General features: G+C 34.7%; 3 protein-coding genes across 4 annotated transcripts in view; 2 read left to right on the top strand and 1 right to left on the bottom strand.

Moving 5' to 3' along the window:
- The first annotated feature begins 26 nt into the window (after positions 1-26).
- Positions 27-11,024, top strand: LOC110372503 (protein preli-like). Of its 2 annotated transcripts, none has more exons than XM_064039710.1 (6): positions 27-243; positions 709-829; positions 2,689-2,796; positions 6,155-6,260; positions 6,658-6,807; positions 7,431-11,024. In XM_064039710.1, the coding sequence occupies exons 2-6, from the start codon at positions 738-740 to the stop codon at positions 7,584-7,586; spliced, it is 612 nt and encodes a 203-aa protein (XP_063895780.1). In that variant the 5' UTR covers positions 27-243; positions 709-737; the 3' UTR covers positions 7,587-11,024. The 2 variants fall into 2 exon arrangements, with proteins under 2 accessions (XP_063895780.1, XP_021184937.1); XM_021329262.3 differs by having other exon boundaries at positions 28-243; positions 650-829.
- LOC110372493 (probable methyltransferase-like protein 15 homolog) lies at positions 10,458-12,890 on the bottom strand. Its single transcript, XM_021329248.3, has 3 exons — positions 12,692-12,890; positions 12,374-12,610; positions 10,458-12,305 (listed from the first exon to the last, which is right to left on the bottom strand). Exons 1-3 carry the CDS (start codon positions 12,760-12,762, stop codon positions 11,270-11,272), a joined length of 1,344 nt encoding a protein of 447 aa, XP_021184923.3. The 5' UTR covers positions 12,763-12,890; the 3' UTR covers positions 10,458-11,269.
- Positions 12,891-16,665: 3,775 nt separating this feature from the next.
- The window catches only part of LOC135118296 (neurexin 1-like), a 65,733-nt gene continuing 63,882 nt past the window's right edge, over positions 16,666-18,516 (top strand). The window contains exon 1 of the mRNA XM_064039853.1: positions 16,666-16,881. The gene's annotated coding sequence lies outside the window, so the exon portion shown is untranslated. The remainder of the gene's footprint in view (positions 16,882-18,516) is intronic.

Genomic DNA, 18,516 nt, shown 5'->3' with positions numbered 1-18,516 from the left:
GGTCTTTCCATTTATTTTATAATCTGTATTACAAATGGGCTCTCGAATAATCTGTCAATAGTTATCAAAATTTTATCAAAACGGGCCTGAAAATATGAATGATAACATGTGTTTCGCGACTGTTTCACATAACTTACGGTCAAAATAAGTAACGTTGACCGTGTCGGTGGACGTGCAAAGATCCATTTAGGAATCTTAATTGTAAGAAATTGGGATTATTACCCATGGTCCTCCGGCTTATTGGTAAGATAATCTTATAAAAAGTTCGTATTATTTTGAATCATGTAAGAAATTTGAGGTGTGTGTAGTTAGCCGCATACGTAATATGATGTATCTTTTGATAGCATTTAGTGCGGACATGTGCCGCTGTGTCATTTTAATATTCCGACTTTGGCCCGACTGTAAAAAGTTGAATGAACGTTGTTTACTTCTCAATACATATGCCTGGCTATGCCTACGTACGTGATCACGGTCACAAAGGCTTTGTGCGCGACCGCGGCGCCGTGCACTGCCGAACTTAAACATTCATCTTGTGACCTACATTGATTATGTTTATGTAATCGGATACACGCGGGTGATATCGTCTAAATACACGATTTATTATAAAAACAACATGGAAATTAACATTCGCGTCGTTCTCTCGTTACAGAAATAACGAGCATGGTGTTATGCTGATATTTTTCAGTACATTGTTTACAATCATTCCAGTAAGAAAATAGAAAAAAAGTGAAAAAAAAATGGCAAGATATTTTGAAAATACATCAACATTCAACTTCAGTTGGGATCAAGTTGCTCGAGGATATTGGAAGAGATACCCTAACCCACAGAGGTATGCTATTTTTCAATGTTTGTTAGGAAAAAGGCTCAACAAAAGAGGTGGTCAAAGGTCACTCTTGTAGTGGTTAGGATCGTACCTAGTATTATTGAATGAAATTATCCACAGTATTCAAGAGAGTCTTTTACTATTTAATTTAAAATAAAAGCAACAATATAAGAAGTCTGGTAACTATTTTTATGAAATAATACAGTAAAACCTGTGCACTTCAAGCAAATTACCTATAAATTATTATCTCAAAATGTAGATGGCAAATAAATTAACAATTTTAACATAAAGAGCATTCTATTATTTTAAAAAAAAAACGAAGCTCTGAAGTCATTGTATCAATTAACAATCAATACGCTATATCATGAAGGCCATGTCTCGTCAATAATGTCAGGGTAACATACATTCAACGCTGTTAAACATTCAAATATTCTTTCAATTAATTTCATCCAATAGTGACCAGTAGATATAGATTTATAAAAACTAGAAGCAAAAACCTTATTGCTTCAAGTTTTCTGAACACTAATTGTTTCAGTTGTCAGTTGAGTCAAAGTGATATTCACTTATTTATCTCGCTATTCACATTTACACTTATAAACTTTATCATAGACTAGCTTCTGCCAGCGGTTTCACCCGCATCCCGTGGGAACTACTTCCCGTACCGGGATAAAAAGTAGCCTTCCTCGATAAATGGGCTATCTAACACTGAAAGAAACGCGCGTTCAAACAAACAAACAAACTCTTCAGCTTTATAATATTAGTATAGATTGATTGTACTCAGATTCACACACACTCTATTTACTTATATGCATACAAGAATACACAATGTGTAGCTAAGAAATCCAATTAGTATTCTTGTAAAGTACAGTTTGATTATATGTACTATTGTCCCAGAATATTACCTCATATGATTGTTATAGTAATAATCCAGTTTAACCAAGGGGTATTGGGTTGCCCGGGCTACTGGGTTCAGGGGGTCAGATAGGGCAGTCGCTCCTTGTAAAGCACTGGTACTCAGCTACATCCGGTTAGACTAGAAGCTGACACCAACATAATTGGGAAAAAGGTTTGGAGGATGATGATGATTGTTATAGTAAATTTTCAATTCAGATACATTGGAGGGAGCATTTTTGATTTAATCCTGGATATTTCTTGTAATACTGGCAGCTTTTTTGCAGTTTACTCGTGTCTCATGAAAACTACTGCCTGTTCTTGATTAAAATATAGATTATGTTACTCGGAAAGAGTGTAGCTTCCCAACATTGAAAGAATTTTTCAAATTAGTTCAGTAGTTTCAGAGCCTTTGGGCCACAATTGTGCCCATTCAATGTTTACAAGCAAACAGTATATAATTAATTTGTATTTTAATAGCTGTAGGATGGAAACCTAATAATACGTCAAAGACTGACTAATTATACCTAGTAGGTAAAATAGCGTCAAGTCTTATAAGCGCTACTTAAGTGTAGGTTCATTAATTTGTGGGAAACTGCAGATTACCTTGAAGGACAATATGCCATTGTTGAACAGTAGCCTAAATGCTGATGATTTTATTGATTTATTCATCAACATTTTATAGTGTAACAGTAAATTAATATACAAAAATATATTTCATAAAAGAATCCCTCTGTCTATTAGTGAAAAACGTGCAGTCGATTTTGAGTTAATTGCAAATAGCCAGACTTAGTTTCTTAACATATTAAATGCACACAATTAGGGTTACAAGAACTAGTAATGAATTTCCTGTTGCTATACAACTTAAGTGCTATTCTAAACAGCATGACACAGTAGCATTATCAAACTATCTTTATTTTAATATACACAAATATGTCCTATTCATATTCCTTTACAATATCTTTTCCTTTCAGTACCCATGTCCTGTCCGAGGACACATGGAGCCGGGAAGTGAAGGACGGATGCCTGTACACAAAACGGGTCCTCACTAAGACGAACAGAGTACCTAAATGGGGAGAAAGGTATGTTTCTTACTGTTTTATTTGTCAATACGATGACCATTATGTAGTTATTTATTTATTTGACGTGATTTTCAATGTAGAAATTACTTCTATGACTCCATTCTATCAAGTAAGAAGTCTGGACTCTGTGGACAGGTGTGGAGTAAGTACAGCCCCCATGAACCACACGAAGAAAATCGGTTCAGTCAGAATCAGCTGAGTAAGCTGTTGAGAGGAATAAGATTTTTGTGTAAAGGCAGTATCAGGATATAAAAAAGAAAAACAATACTTGTACATTTCAAGTGCATCCAATAAATCTACATGATTGACTACAGTTTACGATCAGTGATATGAAATTCGCTGGAGCACAGACGTGACTAAGAGCTTGTAGTAAAACAAAATGGATGCACCAGACTTGCCACTTGCACTGAATATAAAATTACAGCGTCCAAGGTGAAAATAATAAACTCGGACTGTTGATTGTAATTTATCTGTTACTCGGTGGAACTGTGGGAGCAACCTCTTAGTTGATTAAACTAAATCTTGAAGAATAGTGTTTATATTAAAACTTGTAGGTAGGTACGTTGTATGTTATACATTTGTATCTAAACATGACCTGTGAAATGCGTGAGAGAATTCTCAGAAAGGAAATTGTGCAGGAGAATTTAAACAAAAAAAACCGGCCAAGTGCGAGTCGGACTCGTGCACGAAGGGTTCCGTAAATTACAGTTAAATCAACCTATCTCAAAAACTATAAGAGATACTTTGATCAAACCAAAAATCGTTGAAAGAGTTAATTAGCATGCATCACCTCTATTTTTTTTAGAATTTTATACCCCGTAGTTATAAAAATAGAGGGGGGGGGACATACTTTTTACGACTTTGAGAGCTGATATCTCAAAAACCGTTCACTTTAAGAAAAATGTTTTTTAGAAAACTTTATATCATTTTAAAAGACCTTTCCATTGATACCCCACACGGGTATGTACATCGAAAAAAAAAATTTCATCCCTCAGTTACATGTATGGGGGGCCCCACCCCCAATTCTTTTTTTTACTATTTAGTGTCATATTTTTGTAGCGGTTCATACAACACATATTCCCATCAAATTTCATCACTGTAGTACTTATAGTTTCCGAGTAAATCGGCTGTGACAGACGGACAGACGGACAGACGGACATGACGAAACTATAAGGGTTCCGTTTTTGCCATTTTGGCTACGGAACCCTAAAAATGAGGTTTTAAATGTATATTGCCGGTAATTGAAGACAGCACAGCGTTCATTACTTCCGCCATAAGAAAATATATAATTCCCGAAAAACAAGAAAATACGATTTGAACAGGTATTCATGAGATCATAACATAAAATGTCTATTTATCTTTTCGACTCTTATGACTAATTGTATGTGACCCAAGTAGTGTTTAAATAAAAAATAAGTAAACAAATATCACAAATGAGCATGATATGTAATCTTTTCGATTGTACCAAAATGACGTGTAATCAGCTTTACAAAATACCCCACCTTGTACGTACTGTAATCATGAAGTGACAATATTTTGTTTTTAATCTTTTTATTTTACGAGTTCATACTTCCAAGCATAGCTTTGTTTACCATAAATATAGGTATTTTAGGAATTACTTCGCAGTAGCTCACGTTATCATATTGAACTTTGAAATGCTAAATAAACATCCGCAAAAATACGCCTTTTTTGACTGACTGACTGAACTGAGATTCTAGGCTGTTGATAAAACTGTTATCTATCAAGGAATCCCTCTTGAAATAACTACCCTGTACCTAATATTCAGTAGTCGTAAATTCGTAGTTTTTCAATCATTCATACGCGTAGCAATGAATTATTTGTAAAGACGAGCAACTGAAATGCAAAGTATTTCAAAAATAATGTTGTTACTCATTTCTAAAATTACACTGCAAAATGTTTACACCGCTTGCAGGAATGCTGATGCATCTATCTGAGTTATTATACTCCAGCGAGGTAATTTTCAAACAATTGAGCAATTTTGTTGAATCTAGCGAATATTGTACACAAATTATAACTTTATACTAAGTTAGACGTTCGTCCATACTTTTCACTTTCACATGGATTCGCTCAAATCCTGAGGGACACTTAGCATGTATTTTTAATGCATTATTGTAGAAAAAGTTGCCAAAAATCGGTTCAGCCTTATTATTTGGTGCTTAATTAATACCTAAATTAACAGAATATTTATCTGTTTTCCCGAAAAGGAGGTTCTCAATTTCTATGTTAACAGTTTATTTTGGTATACAATCTATTAGTACACAAGCTCATCTTTCTTCTTAATTTACCAACAAACTTTATGTCAATATATTAATCTTGGGTAGTCAGTCAATGTCATTAGTGATTGTGCGAGCAACCTTCAATGTGACCTCTGAATATCTAACCAAAGTACTTGTACAGGAAATAAACACCTCTTTAATGTATTCTGTTGACCAGTCATGGTTTATCGAAAACTGTTAATCATTCGACTAAACAAACAGTAAAATTTTAGGAATTATGCTCTAACTTTGTTCACAAAACACATTTTATGAAGACTAAAAGCGGATACCTGGAAACTTTTTCTTGCCCAGATAAATACTTAAAACAAATTGCATGTCATGTTTTATTCCACAGAAACGACCTTTAAAATGAAAACTTGACGTCATATTGTTTGTAAACAAGAATCTAGGAAACTACTAGTCCGTTACTAATGTAGCGTTCAGTTCATACATAAGTATATAATTTACATACGGAATGTTAATAATTATGTAAATGCACATAGTACTTTATTGAATTATCAATCTTAATTGCACCGTAATGAAGGTGATAATACAATGACTTAAAGACTAAAGTTCGGTGCAAAGGAAATTGACCCCTATGTCTTAACATTAAGTATTCAAATATAAGAAAGTTGACTGCTGTTAAACTAAGCCGATAAGGAGAAAGTAGTTTATAATCAGTTAATTAAATTATGTGACGACTTATATAAGTCTCTATCAGTAGATAAAATATTGTTATATGTTGTAACTTCATACTTGGTTATGTTGCTTATGTTAACTTGACTTATCTCTTCGTACATAAAGGAGATAAGATTGTACATAGATACTGCTATTTATGTACTCTGGGATTAGCATGTGAACGAAAACAGGCATTTTTCCTTTGTTTTGTATGAATTCTTTGATGCAATCAATTTATAATCGCAATGATCTTTAGAACTTATTCCTCTATTATGTAGAAAAGCGCCAGTTATGCAACCATTCATCTTCCTAAAACTGAAAAAATAAACATTTTAGGTTCTCAAAAACTAAATTAATGATGATAATAATGTAATAGCAATTTCATATAAGTTATATTGTTACAGATTTTTTAACGCAAAATCAGTGAAGATTATTGAAGAAAGCATCGTGGATCCAGAGAAGAAAATATTCGTCACCTACACCAGGAACTTAGGATATACCAAAGTTATGGTAAGATCTTTATTACTTATTCTTATTTTCATCCCACTTCAGCAAAAGTTGAGGCTCTACAATAGGCTTTCCGGCGAAAAACCTCTTGGTCACCGATGCGAGAAGAGCTGCCATTTGTATGTACGATCTAAATCAGCACCTTAAGGTACATAACTTTAAGGTGCTGATTTTTTATCTTCATTCAGCCAGTCTTGTAAAAAGAGCTTGATATTTAGTTAGACGTCCACTGCTGGACAAAGGCCTCTTACTATGCCAGGGAAATTGGCCATACTCACCGCGCTGGTCATGCATGTTAGTGGGCGGCATGAATGTAGCTGCGCATACATATGTATAAGACCATTTTTTTTGGGTCTGTATATTCGAATTACTTATTAATCCCTTATTTCCCTCCCCTCAGAGCGTGGTAGAACGCGTAGAGTACCGCTCCGCTGGCCCGGGACAGACGGTCGCGTGCCGCTCCGCGTGGATCGACTCGCAAGTGTTCGGCTTCTCGCGGGCCATCCGCGCGTTCGGCGTCGATAGGTTTAAGAAGAACTGTAATCAGATGGTAAGTGACCTTAAGGAAATTTTGTAAAACTTATCTGGGTCTGGAAAGTAAAGTGCTCTATATGCAAATGAGTTTTTGACAGTATAAATCTAATATTTACACGTTACACAGGCATTTTATCTGTCAGCCCAAAAAGTGGCTTCTTATTGCTCTGGTTGTTAGGGTCTGCTGAATATACATGTGAGATGAAGAGGTTAAATCATACGGAAAATTGATTTCTTACCCTATATGATCTAATATGAAACCGTGGGTATCAGAGTCTGTTGAGTACTTTGTGAAGTAATCAGAGCATTATGGCATTCTTAGGTGTGGCATCTTTATCTCAAGTCGAACAAGAATTAGGTCATTACACGTTTCTGGGACGCCATATCACAAAACCTTGTCTAATGTAAACATTAAATCAGAAAAAAGTTTGTTATTTATTTTTTTTGGGTTTATCTGTTAGTGAACTCCGCGGTATTCAATCTAATTAAATCCCAAAACAGAAAAACAAAATTCTTTATTTCTAAACTAACATCAGTCATCATGAAGCCTGAACTAGGTAGAGCCTCTTTCCCAGAAGGCAGAAAGAGTCACTTGATGAATTAAAAAATATCCTTCTAAATTTTAATAATGTTTTCCAGGTAAGCGGCTTCAACCACGTCCTCCACAGCATGTTCCCCCGCCAAGTGCCATCACAGCACACAATGACACACACCCTCAAGGAAATGCGCGAAGCAGCCGCGGCCGCCACCGACCGCGCCAAGGCCAACGTGCTGTCCAGTGTCAACCGGACATAACCAGACGCTGACTGACCTAGGACTTAAGTGGAGCAAACCACCACGGATTAGTGTTAAAATGGAGTGCTTAGATAGTAGTGCAGTGTTTGTTTTACCAGTCTTGCAAAGGAGTATTGAGTTGCCCAAGTAACTCCTTGTAAAACACTGGAAGCCGAACCCAATATAGTTGGGAAAAGGCTTAACTAGAAATTATTGCTTTTTTTTTGTATGTAAGAGCTGTTGTTTCGTTCAAATAAAAGTATGCATTATGAATATTTATACTTGGACTTGCAATCTGGCTCTGTGGCTACTGAAACTTGATCCATTGGAAAAGGGTTTTGATATTGGGCTTATAATCAGTTGTTGATGCACAGTTTATTTGCACTGTTGCACTAAGTTACTATGTTGCACAGCTTATTAGCACTGTTGCACTCATTCCAATGATTATATCAGTTTCAATGTCACGTCAAAAAATGCAATATTTTCTTCTCATGAGCACTCCATGTTTTAATAATCTGTGGCAGAGTGATGTGTTATAAAGGAAAGTACAATAAGATTCCCATTGTGAAGGACTGCTGTAGAAGTTAGTAGTCTAACAAGTGAAGATTGTTTTATGATGAAAAGGTTCTAATCTACATGTCTATTTAAATAAGCACCAACTTGTTGAGAATAAGACTTTCAATGGACTCCCTTTCCGATAAGTGTCTCGAACAATTTTTATGCACCTAAATCATAGACTAACAATTTGTCATGCAAACTTTTTTTTTGCAAGTAACCATAGAGTTTTGAATTGACCTTTTTATGATCAAAATAATTATTTTTATCGAAAGTGAGTCCATACTGTTTATTTCAAATGCACAACAACTGTATTAATTTTGAATTCCACTGCCATTTTCTTCATTTACGTGCACACGACGCTACTGTACCTTCGCCACATTCCAACCGTGTGGTATATTGTTATATATGAGTATATTTATGTAAGAACATGCTTCTGGCATCGCGGACAGAGAAAGGTAAAATATGTCTGTTTTATGTACTTTAAGAAATACATAAGATAACAACAGTTTTTTAGGTATCTCATTAAATAAATGTTGCCTGTAAAAACCCGATGTATATTTTTGTGTTTACATACTGAAGTGAAATACTAGCGAATCTGGTATTAGACAGATTTCAGTTCTCAAAGTTTAAAATAAAAATATTTTATGGTTTATCAACATTCATTTAGTGAACTACTTACTTTCATACGATAATGGTCTTTCTCTTGAAGCGATGCATTTTGACTGAATTCTTGGATATATGATTTGGAAAGTGTAAAGTTAGCGATTTTGCGAGCTGCATCTATTTTTCAAAAGGGGATTTTATGATTATTTTTGAAACAGTTGTTTGTCAAAGCAGTTTATTGCTAGATAGAGGTCGCGTGAAGGATATATAGCAAAAATGATTGTTTCAATTATGTGATTATCAGTATTTAAGATTAAATTATTTAACTATACAAATATAATAAAGAGGAAACATGATTAGTTTTAGATGCAGATCAGTAGAAGATCAGAAACTACTGAACCGATTTGAAAAGTTCTTTCACTGTTGGAAAGCTCACTATCCCTGAGTAACGGGCGATATTTTATCGAGAAAACAGCCAAAGCTGAACAAGATTTGCGCCTGTTAAAAATTTTAGGTGCTGTAAATAGGCATATGGGTACTGGGCATAATAAAAACGAACTTATTTTCCTCTAGATAAGGTAGAAAATTGCGTGAAAGTAGAGCTAATGCTCGAATAAAATTTAGCCATAATTAGCTCGAAGAAGGAGTGTCTGATAACGTATACAAATGGTATTTAAGCGGATTTACAATTTCGTAAAGAAATTATCCACTAAGTAAATGGGTTGGGCTGAATTGAAATATTTTCCCCCTCCTTTAAGTTATGGTTTATTTTTAAATGAGGGTTTCGTAAAATGGCGTCCACGAGGTGGCAGCACCGAGTCGTCAGGTCCAAATAACTGTCAAAGTGCTTATCTTTACTATGAATAGTGAACGATTTTAGTGTTTTTTTTTTTTATTTTATAATTAAAGCACTGCATTATTGTTTTACTATTGCGGTTGAGTAAATAAAAAAAACTAAATCATATTGTGTTAAAAAAAATTTCAACAAGCTTTTCCTTAGTACCAGTGACTTTTGCACCCTCTCTCTTAGCTCAATTTTTAGTTCGGAAACCTTATTCTGACCGTAGTCCATAATAAAATCAATAACACTTCCAATATAACAGAATTTCAATAAACAATAAGTTCGGCACCTACAATTCCATACTATTTGACAGCTGTTTGGACCAGACGCATACGTGGCGCCACCCGGTGGCAGAAAAAATTTCAAAAACCCTCATTCAAAAGGCAGCTCCATCTCGCTAACTAGCAAAAAGGTTTGATTAATATGTAAACATTTATTTATTATTGATTTGTATATTGATTGAAATTCGAAAGTTATTTATTAATCCTATACTTTCCATCTGCTTTCTGAAAATGTGGTGTACTTGGATGATTAAAAAAATATATCTTTATACATATACATCCCTAATATTATGAAGGCAGATACAAGAATATGAATGTTATTAGAAAGAGATTTCATCTTTTCTCTATATGTATTGTCTATTTACTACCAGATAATTCCAAATGGTTTATTATATCTGTACATACTAAATCTTATTAAATGTATGTAGAAACGCGTAACACAATTTTATTAGTGTCTATTACGATGCGGAGTATTATCTGATGTAATTAACCAGATTTTAATGTGACTAGAAAAAATATATCTTAAATTACAATAAACCTTGCCATAAAATAAAAATCATAAAAAGGAAAAATGTCGATGTTTAAAATTTAAGAAATATATTTTTATTATACTCAAACAATACGATTTAGTCTAGTCTCTTTGGGAAATCATAGTTTACTTTATGTCTCTGCCTATTGCATTTAGGTGTCTAGTAACTACTAATAATTTTAACTATGATAAATTACTAATTGTTGGAACCATATTCAAGCTCTTATATTCTTCGTGAATGTATTTTCAAATAAAAATTGCAAATGTTAAAAAGCAAGTTGATTACAAACTCTGGATTGTCTATGAAATTGTTACTATTTAAATTATGACGTAATCAACCCATAAATAATAATTCACTATTTAAAATGTCTAATAAGGTATGGTAAATTTATGGTAAAGTTCATTTCAGTATAAAGTATAAGTTAGTATCGAAAGATTTATTAAGTACCAGAGGAATTGTATTCTATACGTAAAGTGGTCTATTATGGAAGGTTAAAACGTTATTAACTTGACTTCTAAGCTATTGTAGAATATTCAAAACACATGTTATCATAACACAAAATTTGGCAACGTTCGAGCAGATCCATAGTATAAAATTAGTATTAGTTACCATAATCAATGATAAGATAATAAATGAGTCTATTTAATTTGATGATTTTATTTTTGGAACTAGTGGCCCACCCTGAACCTTCTACAAGAATGATTACGAAAGCCCATGAGTTTTGAGTTTTGGAGTTTGAGCTTGCAGCGAAGTTTAAATGATACACCAAGATCAGTCTAAATTTTGTAATAGAAACAATAATCCTTAAAAAAAATTGGTATGTACCTACAACTAATTGAACTATTTGACTACACTATACAATCTGTAAAGGCTGTTTCACCACAAAAAATCTCATTTAATTTTGATGGCAGCTCGTAATCTAGCACTACGGCTTCTTGGATTTCTCTCCACTTCTGCATCACTGGGAACTTCTACGTGCTTATTGATGGCTTTCCAAGGAGTATCCAGCAACATGTTGATGGTATCTTGATCCTGAACTAACATAGGACTCAAATACTTCAACGGAACAGGATTTGCAACTTCATTGACCAAATTCCCTGCTATATGACGTTTAACTATCGTATCTTCTAATGAATGGAAGCAGATAGTCACTAATTTCCCATTGAGTTTCAGGAAGTATTTAGCTAAAACCATTCCATAGTTAATTTCGTTCAATTCATTGTTAACGAAGATGCGTAATGCCTGGAATATTTTTGTAGCATTTGACTGTGGTCTTTGCAGTTTATCTAATCGTTTTTCATCTGGGCAACAGGCATTGACAAGATCAGCTAATTCTTTGGTTGTCTCAATATTCTTGATCATATATCTTGCTTGTATGATAGTTTGTGCTATTTTTGCAGCTTTTTTCTCTTCCCCATATATTTTGAATATCTTGTAAAGTTCATGCTCATTAGCAGTAGCTAGTACTTCTCTGGCAGTTATTTGATTTGGATCTCTGCCAGCGTCCATTCTCATATCCAAGTAACCATTTTTGCTGATAGAAAATCCTCTTTCTCCCACATCTAGTTGCATAGAAGAGCATCCAAAATCAAAGAGCATTCCATCAATTGAGGATTGTTTTATATCATTTGCTTTCAAAAGCTCAGGGAGTTCACTAAACCTACCCAATAATGGTATTACTCTATTGGGGTACTCTTCAGCTAATTTCTGAGCTTTTTCATACGCTACAGGGTCCCTATCTAAAGTTATTAGTTTACAATCAGCAGATTCCAGAATTTTCTTGGAGTGTCCACCCGCTCCAAATGTCATATCAATGTACAGCTCATTGTCTTGAGGATTTAAATGTTTTATTGACTCATTTAACATAACAGGTGTATGATCTCTGTACCGTACATGTTCTGTGCTTAATTTTCGGGCGAATAAGGCCCTTTGGAGTCTTTGAAGCTTCCTTGTAATCATTTTTTGTCCCTTCCAAAGACTTTGCTGAAGAAACCTTTGTTTTCCTCCTTCAAATATTCGAGAACTTCGTTAGACAGGATGAGGTTGCACTCTTCAGTGTTAAGCCCTGTTGCTGTACTGCTGTGAGTTCGTTTATACTTGTTTTTGTAATAGTTATCAGCTAGTTTATTGAGTGAGTTGTACTGTCGGTTGCACAGCTCAGAATCCAAGTTCTGGCGCTCTGATGACTCAAACGCAGCCTTGACTTTATCTCTGATGAATTTTCCAAGGTCCCTGTAAATTTATATTAGTGTAATTAGTTGTAGGATACGAAGAGAATAGTTTAATAAATAGCTTAACCTCACTTTTCCTTACCTGTCGCCTTTTGTATTATCAACGGGCCATTTAGCTATGAGTCTGGTAAATTTCTTGTATTGAGTAGTCATAGCTATTTACTCACTATTTCATCCTATTATTTAGCGCTTTTATAGATATTTAAAAGTATTTTTAAGCAAATCTGATAAGCTGTGCAGTACAGATCTGACGTCTATCAATGTCATGTCATGTGACATATGCTGTCAAGTGTCAATGTTACGACATAGGAGTCTTCGTTCAGAAAGGCAGCAGCAAACGCGACGCACACGCAACGCACTCGCCACGAAACTCTCACTGACTGAGGAATGCACATTCCTAATGTGTGGTCGGCAGCGTAAGTTCAAATTGGTAGTGCGATATGGCGTTCAAATCACAAGTAGCAATTGTTAATTTATTAATACAATTTATGATGGAAAATGCATTCTAATCAAGGGGTATCGGGTTGCCCGGGTAACTGGGTTGAGGAATAGGCAGTCGTTTCTTGTAAAGCACTGGTACTCAGCTGAATCCGGTTAGACTGGAAGCCGACCCCAACATAGTTGGGAAAAGGCTCGGAGGATGATGATGATGGAAAACAAAACAAAACATGGCGGAGAACAATTAATTAGATTACTTTCCAACATATGACTGACAAGGACAACAATCAATAACCTCTGTCAAAAAAGGATCATCCAGGTGGTTTTTACCACACATGTACGATGTGTACAATTAAATAGACAATGAAGATCTCTCAGTTTTCAACAGTTTTCCGAGCAGTGAACGTGTAACAAATAGGCACGAGTTAGCTTTCTCTGCGGGCCATCTGACTAGCTGACATTCCTCCTTGTTCAACAACGTTGTAAACTCATGAATAATTCGGTGAAAGAACTAGCTTCAATGTGGGGCATCCAGTGACAGACCTACCGCTTTAAGCGTTGTTAACGCTGTAAACATACCTACATACAAACGTGTCGAACTAAAAATCTCCTTTTTTGAAGTCGGTTAAAAAAAGAACTATTTCAAGAAATATTTCAAGAAATATTTCAACTAAGAAATCCTATCAGTTACATTACAGTAAATAGGAAAAAAATATATGGGGATCAGGTGCAAAGTTTTTCAATAGTCGTTCGAAAAATAAGAATGCCTTTTCATTATTGTTATTACGTGCGAATTGAGTGAGAAAAACTCACGTACTCAGTTTCTATACCTACTTACTGAAATAATTGGGAAGCCATCTGCGGTCTATGGGATATCCGCCTATCCGCAGAACCAAGCAGACTCCGAAGCGACACCTATGAAGCACCTCTTTTTTACCCGACAGCACAATGTAAAGGAGGGTAAAATGTTTATTAGCCCATGTGTGCCAGTGGTAAGTATGGTGGTTTGTATCTTTTTGGCACTTTTTTGATCAAAAGCGTGGATCAATTTCGATAAATAAATACTTACGTCGTTTGATGTGTTGGAAGTTTAAAAATTAGGAAATAACAAAATGGCTGATTTCAGACGGCAGGTTGTAGAAAAAATGGAAATTGACGAACGAAATGCTGAACTGGATCTATTTTGCGCAACCTTTTGTTACTTTTATGTCAATAAATTTGTTGTGTCAATTAATATTTTTTCTTTCTTTCTAACTCCCATTTATCTAATGAGAATTACCGTTTAATTCAGGTAAATACGTGCACATGAATGGAGCGGTAGCAATAGCGGGAGTGAAATCAAGAACATATTTTTAACATTTTTAAATGTGTTAAAAGCAAAGTTCTTTGTTTTGTATAATATTTACAATTATTAATCACTATGTCCTGTTAGTAACGCGTACAGATATTACAACAATTTTATATGGAAAGTAAAATACACTTTTATGACTTTCGTCATTACGTTATAATTAGGTACCTAACTTATTGCATGTATTAAAACTAACTAACTAATACTAAGGAAACCAAACTTTTTGTAGTCAGTCTTTTTCCTCCCCATAGTAGGTCCTCTACCCTAATCAAAATTTCGTAGAATAGTGGAGGTTAGCTGAAGCTTCTGTCTGTCAGAGCAACCGAAATCGGTCCGGTACATTACGAACTTGTGATTTATTCCATCTATTTCGGGACGAAATGTCGAAAACGCCAAAGCTAAGAGTTGCATTTTTAACGTCTTTAAAATAACACTAACGATCTATTAAAACTAAGTGAGTTATGAGGCATTAATCCTATTGTATTTTTGTACTATATTAAACCCAGCTCGGGTTTAATTTTTATTGTTCCTATAAGAACTTGGTATGAGGAAGAAATAAAATGAAACTGGAATTGAGTTGTAGAAAATTCTTGGTTCCCTTTATTTTTATTTTCTTTGAAGTTAGTATTTGGAGTTAATTGGGATATGTGTTAACATGGTTTTCGACTATAGACCGATTACTTATAACCGTCTTACAGGTTTGTTCTTAGTAGAATGTTCATTTTTTTAGTGGAATGTTGTAACGATTTGACCTGCCTAACTGTATTTCATAATTTTATTAGGCACTTATTAAACTTATTTGTCGGGATAATTCCTATGTACGGCACTGTGGCACCATGCAACTAAGTATTAGTTACTTCCGTATATACATAATACTTTCAGTACATAGGTACGGGAAGTTTTCCCTAAAGATGCGGGCGAAAGCGTGGGATGCCCCTAGTTTCCTAACTAAGTACCTACATTTTAGGTTTGTTTAGATAACAAATGTTAGCTAATAACTTACTTAGAAGGCTTAAAGGTTCTGTTGTTATAAATAATATTCCCCTCTCAACTGTAAGAGGAGCGTGGGCGGTAACGAAAACCACGTGTGCCTGAATTAATGCCTCAGACATGATAGGAAAGTTGCGAGTTAATTTAGCCGAAAACCCGAAAACTAACGAACCTGTTCGGCTTTATTCCGCTGTAGATTTTTCCTGCATTTTTATCTGTGACAAAGAATTACTTCTTGCACTCGGCTAAAAAGTCTGTCCAAGTAATACATACGAGACGCGGGGTGACAGAAGTTAATGAATTAAAACATAATTATTTTTATATTATAAAAGTCTGTTTTTCTTCAGTTTCAGGATACAAACATAATGCGACAGAGTCCACAGCCTATTAAAAAAAATACGTTTATACCAACAAGTCGAGTTAGCTAAGCTGTAGCAATATTTCAACTCGATAAAAGATCAAATACAAAAGAATAAATATCATCGATACATATCTCTATATCTATATTTGCTCTCATCCCTATTACTTCATTCGGCTCGACTCAATTTCTTACTGCACATGTGAATTCAGGGGCTCCGTCTAAAAATCAACATTTTTTCACGACGACTTGCTCTCCTCTACTGAAAATATAATACTATAAGACTGCTCCAACATGTTCGTTATACATTGCGTTTTTTGTTTCACTATGTTGTTAAGAAGGCAATGTGTATGCAGCAATGGATGTGGAACAATTGTAGACGTTAAAATAAGTTGTGTGTACGGTACAAGGTAACGCTGAACGTTACAAAGTGCGAGCCTTTTGTCTAGATTAGGGTGTCGTTCTGATACTGCGTTTTGTCGTGGTGTTGTTTATTAATTATTTATTTTTTGGACAGGTTACCTGTTTTCGAGAAGTTATATAATTTTAGTTTTTACTTTCATATTAAATGTAGGTATATACGTATAGGATATAGCCACCTAGGTACTAAGTTCATTTTCCTGTCGGATAAAATCGAACATCATTTAAAGTGCTGACACAAAATCAGCCCAAAAAGGTTCCTCAAATATTTATGCTAAGTTAAACAAATATTTAACACATTTAGTATTATTGCAATACTATGTTTTTCTTAAGTGGAAATGCATATGGTTATCGGCGATATCCCACCCGCAAGCAAAGTACAAGTACCGCAAGTACTTACATCAGCGCGAGAGTAAAACTGTCGGAAAATCGTTCACAAAAATAACGTACAAAATCGCCCATCGTCCGCGGTAGAACCCCCCACTAACCCGAGGGCGGGCGGCGCGCGCACCCGTCCGCCATTTCTCTCTGCAGTCGTACCCCGCGCGGCCTCCTCGCGCCATGCAATAACCGAACGCATTACATAAGAACAATTGCCAAACAATCACCAACATCACCAGTGATCAGTGTTATATAACCAAATAACATTGTTAATAACCACGCGCCCAGTGAAAGTGATACAAATAAATTGTGCAAAAGGACGCTCAAGTTATCTCAGGTAACGTATCTAAGTATGTACGTTTTCGTACACAAGCTTGGTTTAAAGTATATAATTGTGTTATTTACTAACTTATTTTAGTATTTTGCTACATTTTCTATAGTTGTTTAGTGACTTTTAGTGTTATTTTCTGGTTTAAAGTGTTATTTTAGTTAAGTTGTCACAATTCAATGTTTGGTTTATCGATTATTCTCCGAAACGGTGTTAGTTTTGCCGCTTTTATGTTATGGTTTGTAATTGCTATATAATTTTGTATTTAACTGTCATAGAAATACGTTAATTTATGTATTTCTATATCTTCACGAATTTGATATAAACCAATTTTCGTTTTAGTTAAGGTTAGGTTATGTTACAAACGTATTTAAGTATTTACAATTATATAGATATTAGTATACTCAGAAATACGTAAAAAAGTAGTTAAAATACTTGGTATAGTATTTTACGTACTGAAAACTTGCGTACTACGAAGGTAATGACCCCGCGTTTTTCGATAGCGTCTGCTGAAGATTAATTCAAGCGTTTGCTTTGAAATTTTCTTTTTTTTCTTTAACTTTTATTACGAAGTACCAATTAAGTTCGTAGGTTCTTTATAGCTTAGATATAATTGTTGGTGAAAATTGCTTTACGTAATTTTAACATGAAATTAAAACAAATGAATTCACATTCACACTCTGAAACTTATATGTAAATCGTGAATTAGGTATTATTTCTAATTCAGAGTAATCTCTTTCACGTTTATCCATCTGAAACGATATTAATGTGCCTGTTTATAAAAAAAGATTTATTTGATCAGCGTTAGTGAAGCTGATACGAGCGGAATCGCGCGAAACAGCTCGTATTAGTCTCCATTAATGAATCTTAATAGGTGCAGCCTTTTTGCTGTGACAGCAGAACAAACGAACTTATACTTCGTAATTAGAATATTAGCAAAATTTAATAAAGAAAAGAAAAGTAGCCTATAGCCTTCAGTCACTAAATGGGCACTGACATAAACATCAATTTATTTCAGTCGTTCATGAGATGAGCACGTTTGCTTAAACAAACAAACTCCAGCTTTATAACTATCTAACAGTTTGAACGACGTCCTTAATTGGTTGCCCTTACGTAAGCATTTTAATGTGTAGGGTGTCCAATTAATGTAGGAATCTGAAGGTTAGGACAATAAGATAGGTGGAAACTATTCTCTAGGGCTTAAACTTACTATGTTGGCGTAAAGGGTCAAATTATGAGGGTCTGTTGCCACACAAGGTTCTTAGCAACCGTTAGTGCTCTTGATATACTGTTACGATTTAACACTGAAATAGGCTGTTTTAGTTAGATCTTGCTTGTTTAATATTAGGTCTAAATAATAAATGGTAATTGAGGTTATTCTTACTAATATTATAACCGCGAATGTAGCTCTGTCTGTCTAGGAATAACCTATGGGCCCGATCTATATGCCTACCAAAGTAAGTAAAAATTGCAAAAATACCTCGACTTTTTCTACATTGCATAGCATGGACTCTGAACAAGTTCAGAAAACCGTTGTTAGCACGTCTATTACGTCTTTTCTACCTAAAAACATTATCCCATGTAACTGCAGTGTACCAATACCCACAGTAATGTAAATAAGTAAGTCAGTAACGCGAGTGGCAT

This window comes from Helicoverpa armigera, chromosome 20 (genome assembly GCF_030705265.1).
Source record: "Helicoverpa armigera isolate CAAS_96S chromosome 20, ASM3070526v1, whole genome shotgun sequence".
Classification (NCBI taxonomy): Eukaryota; Metazoa; Arthropoda; class Insecta; order Lepidoptera; family Noctuidae; genus Helicoverpa; species Helicoverpa armigera.
This window is presented reverse-complemented; position numbering and strand designations above follow the sequence as displayed.

Bases quoted from the DNA above. Each gene is read 5' to 3' on its own strand.
- LOC110372503 (XM_064039710.1), top strand. From the start codon at position 738: ATGGCAAGATATTTTGAAAATACATCAACATTCAACTTCAGTTGGGAT. The intron at 830-2,688 runs GTATGCTATTTT...TTTTCCTTTCAG, and splicing joins AGATACCCTAACCCACAGAG to TACCCATGTCCTGTCCGAGG. The intron at 6,808-7,430 runs GTAAGTGACCTT...AATGTTTTCCAG, and splicing joins AGAAGAACTGTAATCAGATG to GTAAGCGGCTTCAACCACGT.
- LOC110372493 (XM_021329248.3), bottom strand. From the start codon at position 12,762: ATGACTACTCAATACAAGAAATTTACCAGACTCATAGCTAAATGGCCC. The intron at 12,611-12,691 runs GTAAGGAAAAGT...ATAAATTTACAG, and splicing joins GATAATACAAAAGGCGACAG to GGACCTTGGAAAATTCATCA. The intron at 12,306-12,373 runs AGGTTTCTTCAG...AAGACTCCAAAG, and splicing joins TATTTGAAGGAGGAAAACAA to GGCCTTATTCGCCCGAAAAT.